The following is a 15,223-nucleotide window of genomic DNA, read 5'->3' on the forward strand; positions in this document are numbered from 1 at the left end:
GATTCTTTGTATTTCACAGTTTGTGTGAGTCCTACTAAACCACTCCAAAGTCCAATGAAAACATCTTAAATAAGAATCAGAGCAGAGTAGGCTAAACTTGAGATATACAGGAGGGTAGTCAGGCTAAAATCATGCAGTAGCAGCTGTTTTCTAACAGATCATACTGGTGGTTCTCTCTGGCAAGAAAATAAAAACAAAAACAAAAATAACAGCAATTGCAATGAAGAAGACAAAAAACACTAAATCTTGAAATGGCACTTTATATCCACACACATATTAGTTATCCTCCTTATTTCAGAAACTCCTTATAAACAGCTTTTATTTAACTACATAAAGTAATTCACAAGATTTCTCAAAATTCTAGTACATGGTACTACTTTATTTTTCCTCAAAGGTGGATCACAGAGATACATTTCATCTTCAAAATCATAGCAGCTATCCAAAAACAACCAACCAACCACCCAAACCCAAAATATTCAAGACCAATAAAACTCTTCTGCCACGTCAAGGAGAAATGAAGGAAGAGTATTTTTTCAAGGAAGAGGCAGGAAGAAAACAAACAAGTGGGTTCAGAGAATTTCCACAGTTTCATTAGAAACCAGAGCAATTTGGGCATTGAGACTTTAAGCAACCACTTTTAAGAAAATAAAACCTTTCTCACACTTAATCGCTATCTTTCCTGAATGCTACCCAGGACAAATGGACGAGATATGCATGGGAGTAAAGAATAATGATAGTGAAGTTCTTCACAGAATCAAAAATATTATCTGAAGCTGAAACTGACATAAACACGTGAATTCAATCTTTCATATTATGACGAATACATGAAGTAGTTTTGTTTCTCATATCCAACAAGAAAATTATTTCATTCCTGACAGCAACAGTGCAGAATTGTCTTTAGCACATCTGAGATAACAAGTACAACCTCTAATCTCCTGGTCATACTAAGTTTCTGTTCTGTCTCTGTATTTATTAATCACAGGGAATAACTACTGAAGCAGATCAAGGCAATACCGATTGGCTTTAGATTCCCAACTCTTATATAAATCAAACTATTTTTTTCCCCTTGTTTTTAGTAACCCTTCCCTCTTCAGTGACCACAAAATAGAAATACATTAATTGTAGGTATATTTTCTGTATCTGTGTCTGAAAATTTCAGAACTAACAGAAGCCTATGCATTCATTTAGCCATTTTTCTTGTGACCAAAATTTCAGTTGTTACTTTGAAGGGGGATAACTCATCTGGTTCCCCTTTCCCATAAACTTCCCTAAAACAGTCTAACTCAAACACAATTGGTTAACATATCTTCAACCACAAACAGCACATTTCTACTTGCATGATGGTGGAATTTACTCCCTTAAATCTAGTGCTTCTTTAGATCCCAGATTAGATGTAATTTTGAATCAATTCAACATCTTATATCTACCATCGTATGTGCGTATAATACAAGGAAAAAAAAACACATGTAAAAATTGTGTTTCTATGTGTATGAATGCCAGGAGAAACTGAATGTCTATGCACTCAGCTCAGGAAATCAAGAGATGAACCATTTCTGAACCTTTTCTTGTGGCTGGTGGCAAAGACAAAGCACAAAACCTCTCCAAAATGCCTTGCAAGAAGTAAGAACATGCTGCTGTGCAAGCTAGGAAGCCTGCATCTTACCCAGCATCATCCCAAGATGCTACAAAAGCTATAAGACACTTCAGAAGACACAAATTCATAGAAAACAAGAACCAAAAAACAAACAAACAAACAAAAAAACCAACACACAAACAAACAACAAAACATAACAAAGCAGCAGAGCAAAGGAATAGAAAAGAAGGTGCATAAGAGCTTATCTAATTCACTTAAAAAATACAAGATGAACCGTGAGACATAAGTATACTTTCCATCGGCCTGGAATGCAAACAGGCAAAAGAATTTACCAGAAAAAATGCAAGTTTCTAACTCGAAGGTCATGTAGGAAAAAATCAGTACCCGAGAATATTTCTACTGAGAAATTGTTCATTTAAAAAAACATAATATATGTGTTAGTCAACTCATTTGCAACTCTTGACCCTCAGCGTTTGAAAAATTCGGCACTTCTAGTCTTAAATGTAGAACTCCACATTTAAAATTGCAATTTTGAACAAACATTCTTTCCAAAATCCATATGTATAATTAAGTCAGAAGCTAGTGCAGCACCAACTGCATGCTTACACAAAATATTGTCTACATACCTCCCCTATTATGATCAGGAATATATCCCAGCTCTCCTCATTGCTTGTCAGTGCTTTTTTCAATGAGAAAAAGAAATAAAAAGATACGTCTCCAATTTATTCCAAAGGTTTACAAAAAAATGAAATGTACGTATTTTTTCTTTAATCTTAAAAAAAAAAAAATTAAAATGAAGTTATTAAAGTGTTTAGCTATTACTTTCTCTGACTTAATCACAAGAGACAAAGAACACATAATTCAGAAGAACATCAGTGAAAAGAGAGTGCATTCCAACACACTTAAATTTATCAGTTCATGATTTAACATAATCTGGGAAAGTATGGAAGACTAGTCTGCTTTCAAATGAGCACCAGGGCATCAGGCCTGTTCAGGAGATGGAAATAAAAAAAGCTGCTTTGTGGTCTGCATTCATTGTGGGCCATTGCACTTTGTAACTTTCTAGAACAACATTTAACAGCCACATCTGAAAAGAAAAATATTCATATTATGAAGTCAAGACAGTCTTCATACCTCAGTTCTTCACTTAGCTTTAAATCACAAAATCATAGAATGGTTTGGGCTGGAAGAGACCTTTAAGACCAACTCGTTCCATCCCCCTGCTATAGGCAGGGACACCTCCCTCTAGACCAGGTTGCTCAAAGCTCCGTTCAACCTGGCCTTGAATGCTTCCAGGGAGGGGGCATCCACAGCTTCACCGGGCAACCTGTCCCAGTGTCCCACCACCCTCACAGTAAATAATTTCTTCCTAATATTTAGCTTAAATCTACCCTGTTCCAGTTTAAAGCTGTTTCCCCTTGTCCGGTTGCTACCCACCATTACAAAATTCCTTTCCCAGCTTTCCTGTAGGGCCCCTTCAGGTACTAGAAAGCCATCATAACCCTCATTGAGTAATTTGCTTCTAAAGCACTTGCAGGGAAGAGTGCTGCAAGAAAAGATTAAAATCTGATCTACCAATTCAAATGAGTGCTCCAAAATTCTCATTGCATTAATAGTTACTAGGCTGCAGCTTTTTAAAACTCAGTATTTTGGCCGCCTGATAAAATGCATGTTTCATGCTAGCAGGCATTATTCACACTGTGAACTACATTTTTCTAATGTTTTCAACTTGAATGTCAATTTTTTCTCATTTTTTTGCTAGGAATCTCTATCAGAAATGACAAAAAGTTATTAAAAGCACAGTAAAAAAAGAATATTCTAGCTTTAAGATATAAATAGAAACATACATGCAAATAAATTCCTTGAATCATGCCTAAAACTCTCACTGCAGCATTTTTTAGCAAAATAATAATGTGAAATGTGATTTCAAAGACAGAAATTACTCACTGATTAACACGTTCTAAAAATGACAGGACATAAGAATTACTATGAATTCACTGTACATATTATTACAATGAGAAGTTCAATCTATAGTATATTTAAAACCTATTTTCAAATCCTCATGACACAGAATGTGAGCACTGTTAATGAAATGTACTTCAAATGTTTAATTGTAATGCATAGCATATTTGGTTTTCAACAAATTATTATGGAAAAAAAGGAAAAAGAAACCAGCCTACAAAGCCACCCTTCTTACATGCTTCTGATTTCCAAGAGAATAAACTTCCAACCACGTGGGTTAAGATTTGGCACTTCATTGCTGGAGTACTGAATGCTAAGTGGTTAAAATTCATAGCAGATCGGATTGTTACTGACTGCTACTCCGATAGTTTTACCTACCTATGTAACATTGTGCTGAAAGCACGGCATTCGTTTTTACCTACTGCTTTTTTTTTTCCTTTTTAAATTGATACCTTCTTGAATTAATATCATGATCTTACTTAGCAGTCAGCTTCAGAAAATCATTGCTGATGTGATGAATATAATATTCAATGAAAAATATCCTTCTGCACTTGTCACTTATGTTAAGAACAAATGCAACATTCAAAAAGAACATGCTAAAGCAAGTCTGTAGTTTATCAGCAGATGATATTTGTCCAGAAGTCAGTGTGGTGACGAAACTGATAGAAAGCCTATGCCAGATCCTAAAGCTAAATAAAGGATGGCTTTGTAGGTTGGTTTTTTTTTCTTTTCCCATAGCAATTTGTAGATAATCAAATATGCTATGCATTACGATATGTAATCGTAATGAAGTACATCTCATCTTGTCCAGTTTATTCCAGTGCTTCTCAAAACATCTCAAGGTGATCTGCACAATAGCTGTAAAAATGTTTTGCTGTCTCGTTCTCCCTTGCACAGGCTTGAAAAGTGCACCCACATGAACCTAATGAGGTTAAACAGGGCCAAGTGCAGGATATTGCATCTGGGTCAGGGCAATCCCAATGGTAATGTACAGACTGGGAGAAGAACTCACTGAGAGCAGCCCTGAGAGAAGGACTTGTGAGCTTTGGTAGATGAAAAACTGAATATGAGCCGGCAGTATGTTCTTGCAACCCAGAAGGCCAGCAGTATCCTGGGCTGCACCAACAGACGGATGGCAGCTGGGTGAGGGAGGAGGTTGTCTCACTGCTCTCTGCCCTCATGAGGCCCATCTGGAGTACTGTGTGCGAACCTGGGGCCCCCAACCCAGGAATAATGCAAAGCTGTTGGAGTGGGTCCAGAAGAGGGCCACAAAGATGCACCACTCCTACAAAAACAGGCTGAGGGAGCTGGGCTTGTCCAGCCTGGAGAAGAGAAGGCTCTGGGAAGACCTCATTGTAGCCTTCCAGTACTTAAAGGAAGTTTATAAGCAGAAGGGAAGATAGTGATAGTGCAAGGGAGAAAGTTTTTAAACTAAAAGATGGCAGATTTAGATTAGATGCTGGGAGAAAATTTTCACTGAGAAGGTGCTGAGGCAAAGGCACAGGCTGCCTAGAGAGGCTGCCCAATTCTCAGAGGTGTTCAAGGCCAGGTTGGATGGATGGGGCCCTGGGCAACTGAATCTCATGCCTAATGTGGTGGTTGGCAACCCTTCCCATGGCAGGGGTTGGACCTAGATGATCTTTGAGGTCCCTTCCAACCCTAGCTGCTCTATGATTAGTTATACACACAGATAAAAGGAAGGAATCAAATACCACAAAGGGCAATAAAAGCAACAAAAGAGCAATTAAGTCTGACAGTGGGCTTCCTTTTAACAAACTAAAATTACTCTAGCAACGGTGCGCAAATGTTCCCATGAGTTGCTCCTCCAAAACATAATCCCTGTAACTCAACTCAGTCCTACTCAGACTTGTTCTTTAGCCTTCTGTACCTGGTTTCACAACAGCCAAACTGCTTTTTAATATTACTGAAAACTGAGATAGATAGAGCTTTAAACTTATCAGCCTTCTTTTTATGCTATATTGTTAATTTTACTCTTTTGCTTGAACAGTTCAGATATCAACGTCTCTGGTCAGCCCACTACATATGTATTCCTAATGATTTCTTGCTACCTTCACATTTTCTTTAGTTTGCACTGGGTTGGAATTTTTTGTTTGCTTCAATGCATAGATTTTTTTTTCATTTGGCTGCATTTTTTTTTCCTCATAACATTTTGCCTCATATCTGACCTTGTTCTCACTTCCTGTCATTTTTCTTTTCTGCATTTGAGATAGTGACGATTGTGATCAAAGTGAAACCCTACTACTCTCCCAGATCCTCCTCCACCCTGGAGGAACTGTGTTCATGTTTATTTAAATCCGGATCCATAAAGATCTCTGATTTGGAATGTAGCCAAAACCTAGTTATATAAATCCACTCATGCTGTCCAAGTCCCTGTTTTACCTCTAGATGCTTTAGATCCAAAGATTTCCATATATATATATATATATATACATATACACACACACACACATATATATACACACACATATACAAACTTTTTTTTTTATTGGAACTTATGTATTATGAAAACTACAATTCTATTCTCATTTGTGCTAAGAGATTATGTGACTGTGGTAGGGAGTAAGCAGGTCAAGTGCCCATCCTGTGCCAAATAAAATATTCGTCCACTGTAGTCCCCTGGGGATGCTTTCAGCAGCCAACCCCTAAGCACAGTCACTCAATTCTGAGTACCTAGATAACTATCAAAAATGGCTATATCATCACAGATCAGTAAGTGCCCAAGGGAAGGGTGTATACCTTGATTCCACATCCTACTGGATCTCAAATCCTGATTTGAGGTCTCCCATCAAATTCTAATGCAAAGCCAGTGTCTATCCCAAACTGAGAGTTGCTTCCTGTAATAGGGTTTGGCTTGAGTTCCATTGCTGAAGTGCCAGGGCAAAGAAAGAGATTACTTTTCCACCTTAAAATAGTATGTAAAGGGATTTCACTATAGATTGTCACTGTGTAAAAGCCTTGCAGAATTCCTCAGAACAAGGCTATACAGAACAAGGAAAGTTTTGCTGGTGTTAAAATATGTAGAGGAGCAGACAACAAAAAAAGTTCATTTTTCAGTTTCCTAAATAAAACACAATGCTGTTATTTAGTACAGATAACAGGATACAAATGGCTTATTTCAGCCTGCTCTGTCCCTCAATGCAGCACGGTCCATTGTACCTGAGATAATGACGCTCACTGACGTGGCAGTGTTGTTACCAGGCAACCAGAGATAAAATACAGGGTTTAATGATTTTTATTTAATGTATTTTTATGAGAAAGTACATTCTCTTTTTTTCCTCTTGTGATGTTATTTGAAGTGGAAATGCTGTTTACACAGGCAGATATATTTAGCCATCCTCCTGCAATTTGATCAAGAAAATAATTCAAACTGGATATTTGAACAGTCAATAAGTATTTCTAAATATATTGCATATTGCCACTCTCAGACACATCGTGGCCATGGCTGAGATCTCAAACCGCTATGCCAGAGTCGAGCATTGAGGAGGTCTCACAGCAGAGAACAATGTCAGGGAACAGACGTAGCTTAAGCATGTCTGGGGCTGTCACAGATGTCTGTACACTTGTCCAGTACACAGAGTAAAAACTGATGCCTAAAATAATCCCTCACCTCTTCAGCACTGTCATTATGTCATAGAACCACAGAGTGACCTAGGTTTAAAAGGACCACAAACATCATCTAGCTTCAAGCCCCCTGTCATGGGCAGGGTTGCCAACCACTCACAAAAGCAGAGTAGAGCACCTCCCTCTCCCTACTGGCCACTTCTCTGTTTATGCAGCCCAGAACACAGTTGGCCTTCCAGGCAGCAAGTGCACACTGCTGGCTCATGTCCAGCTTCTCATCCACCAGGACCCCAAAGTTCTTCTCCACAGGGCTGCTCTCAAGGGGCTCTTTGCCCAGTCTGTATAGACACTTGGGATTGCCCCAGCTGAAGTGCAACACCTTGCACTTGGCCTTGTTGAACCCCATTAGGTTCACATGGGCCCATTTCTCCAGCCTGTCCTCTGGACAGGTTTCCTTTCCCTCCAGTGTGTTGACTGCACCCCTCAGCTTGGTGTCATCTGCAAACTTGCTGAGGGTGCACTCAATGCCACAGTTTATGTCATTGATGAAGATGTTGAACAGCACTGGTCCTAAGACCGATCCTAGGATGGATATCAGCTGGCCCCATGGATTTAAGTATGCTCAATTACATGAGGTCTCAGACTTGTTTCACTGCTACAGTGGGACGGAACCTGCTCCTCTCACCCTCACCTAGAGGTTTAGGATCCTGGCAGATGTGGGAGGAGCCTCACACCAGTGAAGACTAAGGCATAGCACTCATTGAGCACCTCAGCTTTCTCCATGTCTGAGAAAGCCAGTTCTCCATCCTCATTTATCAGAGGAGGAACACTCTCCTTGGCCTATCTCTTCCTTCTTATGTACCTGAAGAACCCCTTCTTGTTATTTTTCACATCCCTCACCACATTCAGCTCTATCTGTGCCTTTGCTTTCCTAATCTTATTTCTACACATGCAGACAACATCCCTATATTCTTCCCAGGCTACACAACCGTACTTCCACTTCCCAAACATTTCCCTCTTTTCCCTCAGTTTAAGCTGTAGGTCCTTGCACAGCCATGCTGGTTGCCTGCCTCCTCCGCTCAATTTCTGCTGGGGGACTGAGAGCTCTTACGTTCTTAGAAGGGTGTCCCTAAAGAGCTGCCAGAACTGTTCTGTTACTGTGCCCTCAAGGATATTTTCCCAGGGTATCCCACACAGCAGTTCCTTGAGCAGCCAGAATTTCGCTCTCATGAAGTTCAGGTCCTGACATGCTACTTTTTGCCACTCCTTTTTTGTCCACTTCTGGCAAATTCAAACCATTTTTTCTTGTGGCTTTGGGTTGCTTTTCTTCACACACACACACAGACATGCAACAAAAAAGAAAAACAAAACAAAACGGGCAGAAAAAATAAAAGCATTATCACCAAATCTGAGGCTCTGCTCATGAAAACTTCTGCAGAAAGATGCACGTAATACCACAGCTCTTGCTATACCAGTTTGGGTCACATATTTAGAAGGCCATGCTATAATGCCAAGATGCTAAAAATTTCAACTCCTATCATACAATTCAGTGTACTGTTGATTAGCCCAAACAGCAGTGTCAGCTGGCGAGTTAGCTTGACAGTTCTTCGCACAGTAGAAGAGTTTAAGACCACAGAAGCCCTCACATTTCTCCTTGTGACAAATCCTTCTTCTGCACCTTACAAGGCTTTGTGACCTGTCCCTGTATCACTAAGTTGCTTTCCCAGTTCTCCCATTCCTGCAGAAGCTCTGGGAGCAGGAAACTGCTCATAGATCCAAAAATCAAGTGAAAGGCTCAGGCTGAGTGCGTGCAGCTTCAAGTCCTAACAAAGCTACAGCTATAACTGCATGCTCAATTTCTATGAGTCATGCGAGATGAAGTGAAAAGTAGATGTAATAAACATAGAACCATTTTGTAATTCAACAGTGCAGAATAACTAAAAAAGAAACAAAAGAACTCCCAAATTGTTCTGCTTTCACATACAGATAAAGCCTGTCAAATAACAGGAATCATCCAATTCTGCTTGAACTCCTTTTTGAACCTTAATACTGGTCATTTTTTAAAGTAGAACTTTCACCAGAGCTACTACAGTCGGATCTGTTACAGATGGCTCCCCATGTTTCAGTAATCATCCTTGCTATCAGGCATCTTATCAGGTTCTACTTCCTCCTTCTGTTGAAAAACAGAAGAAATGCATATAGCAGTCCAAAATACTTAGTTCAGCAAACACATTTTGCATTTCATTAGAAGTTTATGATCAATATATTTATGGCTCTAGGAAGGCTACTACATTTGGTTCAGAACAACTACTTCTGAGTATTTGACTAGTCAGAACAAACAAAGCTGAAGCTCAGATATCTCAACCAGAAATTTGTTCGAGGCAAATTTTAAAATCCATAATCCTCATCCGTGAGCAACAGACAGTAACTGGCAACAGCACAGCCTTCCTCCTTCTCTTTCACTGCCCTCTCTAAACACAGACAGCTTTGTTTAGGGCAAACAGTATTTTTAAGTAAGCAACAGCTACCAGTCTGTGAGCCACAAACATGTGGCTCTGATCTTATTCTCCGCATCAGGAAGCGCTGCCAAGTTATCTTCCAAATTCTCACAAAAATTAATGGTGCCCATTCTTGAACAGAGTAAAATGCCATATTGACCAGAACTCAAGCATATTTAATACATTAAAGGAAAACACATTTTCTACATGTGCATGTATGTCAAAAGATTTCAGAGCTCCACAAGATATCTTACAACAGGTTAACCAATCCAACTGATTCCTCCTGTACTTTGAGATTGGATTTCCAGTACTCATATCACCTTGAAAATACAGATTTCACTAGGCCTAGTGTCATTCCACTGAAACAGATCTGGGAAAAGACTGGTGGAATAATAAATTCTAAGACAGAAACAGCAGTACTGTAGAACATAACATAATTCTACAGCAAAATACAACATCTGTTAACAAGAAATACCTGTCATACTTAAAGAATTCATGCTGGAAATCATTAATTATACCTTTCTTGAAGTATGTCAGAAAATGATTAACAAGGTGTAAGCAGCTCCCTGTCTAGGCAACCCACATGAAATGATCAGCAAAGAGTCTGGGGTGCACAGACAGTAACGCAGCAGAACTGGGCAGAAAAATAACTCTACCTTAGTAGCTGACAGTGCTATTATCAGTACTACAATGCTTAAGACAATCCGGTTGGTCACATTTGTGAAGTTTCAGAAAACAAAAGGGAGAGAAGGATATAGAAGGGATAGGGCTGAAAATATTTTACAGCTAGAATCATTAAGACCTTGATCTGCTTATCATATCAGCAGAACTGAGAAGTTATTCCATGGTAAGGAAAGGCCAGCTTCAGAAAGGTTTTTAATCTAGCAGAAGGGAGCAGAAGCATTGGATGGAATCTAAACTAATTACAGTAAAAAGACATATCAGTCAGGGTGATTAACCACCTGACCAAGCCCAAATAGAATAACAGATTTTCATTCTCTTGCTTTGTTCATATCAAGGCAGGATACGTTTTCTGATGAAAATTACCTTCCAAAATTCAAGTTATACTGTTTCACTGTACTTAAGAGAACTGAACAAAGACATAGACTCATAGAATCATAGAATTGCTCAGATTGGAAAAGACCTTAAATATCATCAATTCCAACTGCAGCCAATGCATACTACCCTGACTCTAACAACCCTCCACTAAATCATGTCCTGAGCACCACATCAAGATGGCTTTTAAACACATTCAGGGATGGTGAATAGCCTAGTATCCATCCTTCCAACTTAATGTTCGACAGAGCTCTACTTCTGAAAAAGAGACTGTTTCCAAAAGACCAAATAAAACTGGAAGTATACAAATAAGCAGAGAAGGGAAACAAGTAATCCAGCAGAGTAGATACCAGAATTAACAAATCCTGTTTTTGTGTATTTACAGCATTCACTTTAAAGCGAAAACTTCAGCTCAAAACCAGAAACACAGAAGGATGTGCTTTTTATTTCTGCTAGATAGTTACTTGCCTCAGTGTGCTGCTTTGTGCTAGACAAGCAGATGTTGCCACCATGAGTCTGGTCATACAAGTACAAAGCTTCAAGTTCAAACTCAGAAAGGGAACATCAGATTGATAAACTGCAGTCCAGCAAATGCCATGTAATTACTGCATTACTCTGAAGACAGATCTGACCTGTAGCTAACAGTGCCAGGAAGGAGTAGAGATGGCTTCAGATCTCCACTCCTGTCTGTTTACATTACGTTAAATGGTCTGTGGGTGAGGGGGGGGAGCAAAGCTGGGAACAGATATCAGAAATCCCTGCTGTAAAGGGAGAATCTGAATTACTAGTCTATTCAATCTTTTTTTTTTCCCTCTCTCTCTGTAGGATCGAGAATGTCACCCTCCAGACCTTGAACAATGCAACTAAGAAGCCCAATTAACTTTTATGCAGTCACCTCTGCTGCCTTGAGATCAGCCCTAGGCAGCCACAGACTGATAACCCTCAGTACTTAGGATACCCTAGATACAATATTGAGACATCTCTATTCAACACCCTGAATTTGAACTCTTAAATCCTAAACACAGCATTCTGAATTCACTTTAGAAGAACGATATTTAAAAGTCGAGTCAAGGTATTGTATTTGGCTAGCAATTTCTCTTACATCTCTGCTTATGCCTCTTTGCCCATTAATTAGTTCAAATAAAACAACAGAGTTGTAAAGTAATATTAACTATCTTGCAAAAGCATGTCAGTTATTAATTGTTATAGAAGCTGCACTAAGATCGAAGATGGACAAACTTGAGGGCAGATCTTTCAAAGATTACATGGAACTTGCCAGGAAAATTTGTCACATAATTGTTGCTCCCTGTCAAGAAAATTCTACCCTATTATATGTGGATAGAAGAATAGAGAGGGAGAATGAAATGGCGTGCAGGTGGAAGGCTTTGATCTACTTAGATTCTCTAAGCACCAGACTGTGAATTAAGCATGAAAAGCGAGCAGCTAGAATGAAGGGAATGAAGAAAGATTTTTTATTTCACTTTTGAAAGGAAAAATAATTTTAAGCCTTTCTAAAAAAACAACTGCAAAAATTCATGAAGTTTCCACATGTCAGTAAAAGTCATTTAACAAATTCTATGGTATATTTTGCTGTATCTCTATATAACACAAAGAAATAACTCCCTAAATGTGTTATCCAGGGATGTTTATGTACCAAATATCTTATTCCGGAGGTTTACAAAAACAAACAAGCACATGAACTAAGAAGGGGCACTTCCAATTTAAGACTCTTCCAACTTAGAATTTACTGAAAGTCCACTAGAGGAGTTTATTTTTATTTTACTGTCAATTATATTTGACTTTTATTAAATATATAAAAAATTTACCAGGGAGTTATGCCAGTGGTATAACCCAGGAGGTGGCTAAGCACCACAAAGTTGTTTGCTCACTCTCCCCCTTCCCAGTAGAATGTGAAAAAGCTAACAAAGCAGTCTACTAATATTACTAAGTTCCAGCAACTTTCCTGTCACCTCCACTGTAGGGTGCTCCATATAGTTTTAGACAACAAGGAAAAGACCAAAAGACTGGAAGAAAATTATAGGTAACCTAGCCCAACTTCTTTCTCAAGCCATAACCAAATGCCTGCATCTACTTGATTGACATTGATATCATTTATTTTTAGAGACCTTGTCTATGATAAAGCCATGATATGCTCAATCTATGTTGTTACATGTTTATTATCATGTCTTATAATGTCTTATAATCTTCATTATTTATTTTCTCAAGGCCTTTTGTGAATTCTCTCAAGCACAGCCTAAGTCTATCATTTTTTCTTTAATCTACATATTCTTTTATTTAATAAATATAAAACTTTTCAAAGGCTTAGCACAGCAAACAAACTCCAAGCCATAAGCAGACAAAAAGTGATAAACTGATCACTAAAACTGAGCACAAAGTCAGTAGAAGTTAGTCAAAGAAGACAGATTAGACCACTGTTCTGCATGTGAAATTCACCAATTAAAAAAAAAAAAAAAAAAAAAAAAAAAAAAAAAAAAAAAAGCTCTGTTCCCAGAATGGCATGCAAGCCAGAGGGGTTTATTCACTACAGAGATGTAGACCTTAGTGTGTTTCACCTCCTTACCTCCACCACAGTTGTCTTGGCAGCTTTGCACATTGGTTGATTGAAGTTTCTAGCAGTTTTCCTGAAAAAAATAAAATAAAAATAAAAATTATCAGTTGTAAAACTATAGAAGTAAAAACATTTCAGAGCCAAGTTGATACAATAATCTCTGTAAAATGAACATTACAAATCTTACTGCTGAATATCTAGAAGACTAATATAAATAGGAAGGAGAAAAAATTATTGTCAAATTGTCTAAGATACATAAGAAATAAAATTGTATTTCTCTACATCAGAGAATATTCACAGCTCTTCTGACTTTTAATCAACACATTGTCTAATTGAAATTGGGAATGCTACTGATATAATATATCAGATTCAAGAGCAGCAGCAAGCTGGGCTGTGTACAGTGTTGTCATTACCTTTCAGCAGAAAGAATAAAATTCATCTCCATGGGGAAGCAAGCACAGGGTCTAACACTATCCCAAATCCTACATATGCCTTCATAATTTAGACTAAGCAGCTACATGGACTTAGACTAGCATTTTGCACAGTAGAAAACTTAATTAAATTCTCTTGATTGAAACAGCTGTTCTAGTTTTGGCACCCAATACAAGACTCTGGCATTCATCCTAAGTATTGCCACTTAGGACTTCTGTAACAAGGAAAAAGAACCTCAAGGGAGTAGAAGTAAGACATGATATGCATAACCATGCTGAGATATGCACCAACATCCTACTGCACAGAGGAATAAACAAGTGACACATTTCAGCCCTTCTGTACTTTCCAGAAAGGAAATAAAACTGTGGGACAAAACATTTAAGAAAAAATTATATGTATTTTGATGGGGTTCCACTCTCTTACTAGGTAGAATTCTGGTTTTGATGGTTTTATTTTTCTTCAAAATACATGAAAATGGGGCTCCAAGTAAGTCAATATCTCCTTTTTCTCCCCCTTTCCACAGGGACAGTTTTTTTTTTCCGGACCATTCTTATTTCCCCAATACCTTTTCCTCATTTTTGCACCCCTTAGTCTAACGACCATGCCTAGTAGTATATCCATGCTGAACTTTGAGATGCTGCTGCCACCTCGTGGCTTCAGGAGAGGTAGGGAACAGAAACGACCAAATCATAACGTGCCGTGCATTTTTACATTAATTCCTAATGCAGATACCCACAAAATTGAAGCTACGCCCCAACACTTATCTAGAGAAATTCTCTTTTATTGGCAATACATATAATCGGTGAAATCTTTAAGAGACGCTTCAGAAGGGATAGCCTGTGGCTATATTAACACAAATGTAAGAATATAAAAGTATGAAAGAGAAGACTTTGAGTTTATATCCTTTACTTAATTCTAGAATCCAGCCTTGCAGTAGTGATCAAGGGAAATAAGTCCTTCAACCAGACAGAAAAGAAAATGAAAAGGAAATCAAGTTTAAAAATTGAATTAAAATAGCAAGGGAATTAATTTAGATGGGAGAAGGTAGATAGAAATAAAGAATTCAGTCTGTCATCCGAAGTGACTACTTCTCTGAGCAAAAGATACTTTCAAGGTTGTACTGGATAATCTGCCAGTAAAAGAAACTAACAAAAAAAAAAAAAAAAATCGTTGTTAAATAGAGGCAAAAAGTTACTAGAAGAAACATTTCAGCATGGAATTGAGAAGAGGTATTGGGGTAGATTGCAACTTTGTGCAAAATATTTACAGCCACCAATTCTCTCAAGAAAGGCTGAGGGACCTGGGCTTGTTCAGACCTGAGAAAAGAAGGCTCTAAGAAAACCTCACTGCAGCCTTGAAAACCTAAAAGGAGCTTATGATAAGGAGGAAGACAGACATCTTACACAGCCCAAAGGAGAGGAACTTGTTTTGGATTTAAGAAAATTGTTTCAGAAGTAGTTGTCTTCTGTAAAAGGTAAAGTTTTACTCCTATAGATCTCTCTCTATCGTATTGAAAATTCATGGCTGTAC

At 38.3% G+C, this 15,223-nt stretch overlaps 1 protein-coding gene across 4 annotated transcripts in view; it reads right to left on the minus strand.

The window, feature by feature from the left end:
* OXCT1 (3-oxoacid CoA-transferase 1) overlaps window positions 1–15,223 on the minus strand; it is an 86,585-nt gene that overhangs the window by 44,270 nt on the left and 27,092 nt on the right. For all 4 annotated transcript variants that reach the window (NM_001006578.3, XM_040655522.2, XM_046905342.1 and 1 more), the window contains one exon: window positions 13,274–13,334. In NM_001006578.3, coding sequence (NP_001006578.2) covers window positions 13,274–13,334 — 61 coding nt within the window. The remainder of the gene's footprint in view (window positions 1–13,273; window positions 13,335–15,223) is intronic.

The sequence above is a fragment of the Gallus gallus genome, chromosome Z, assembly GCF_016699485.2.
Source record: "Gallus gallus isolate bGalGal1 chromosome Z, bGalGal1.mat.broiler.GRCg7b, whole genome shotgun sequence".
Taxonomy (NCBI): Eukaryota; Metazoa; Chordata; class Aves; order Galliformes; family Phasianidae; genus Gallus; species Gallus gallus.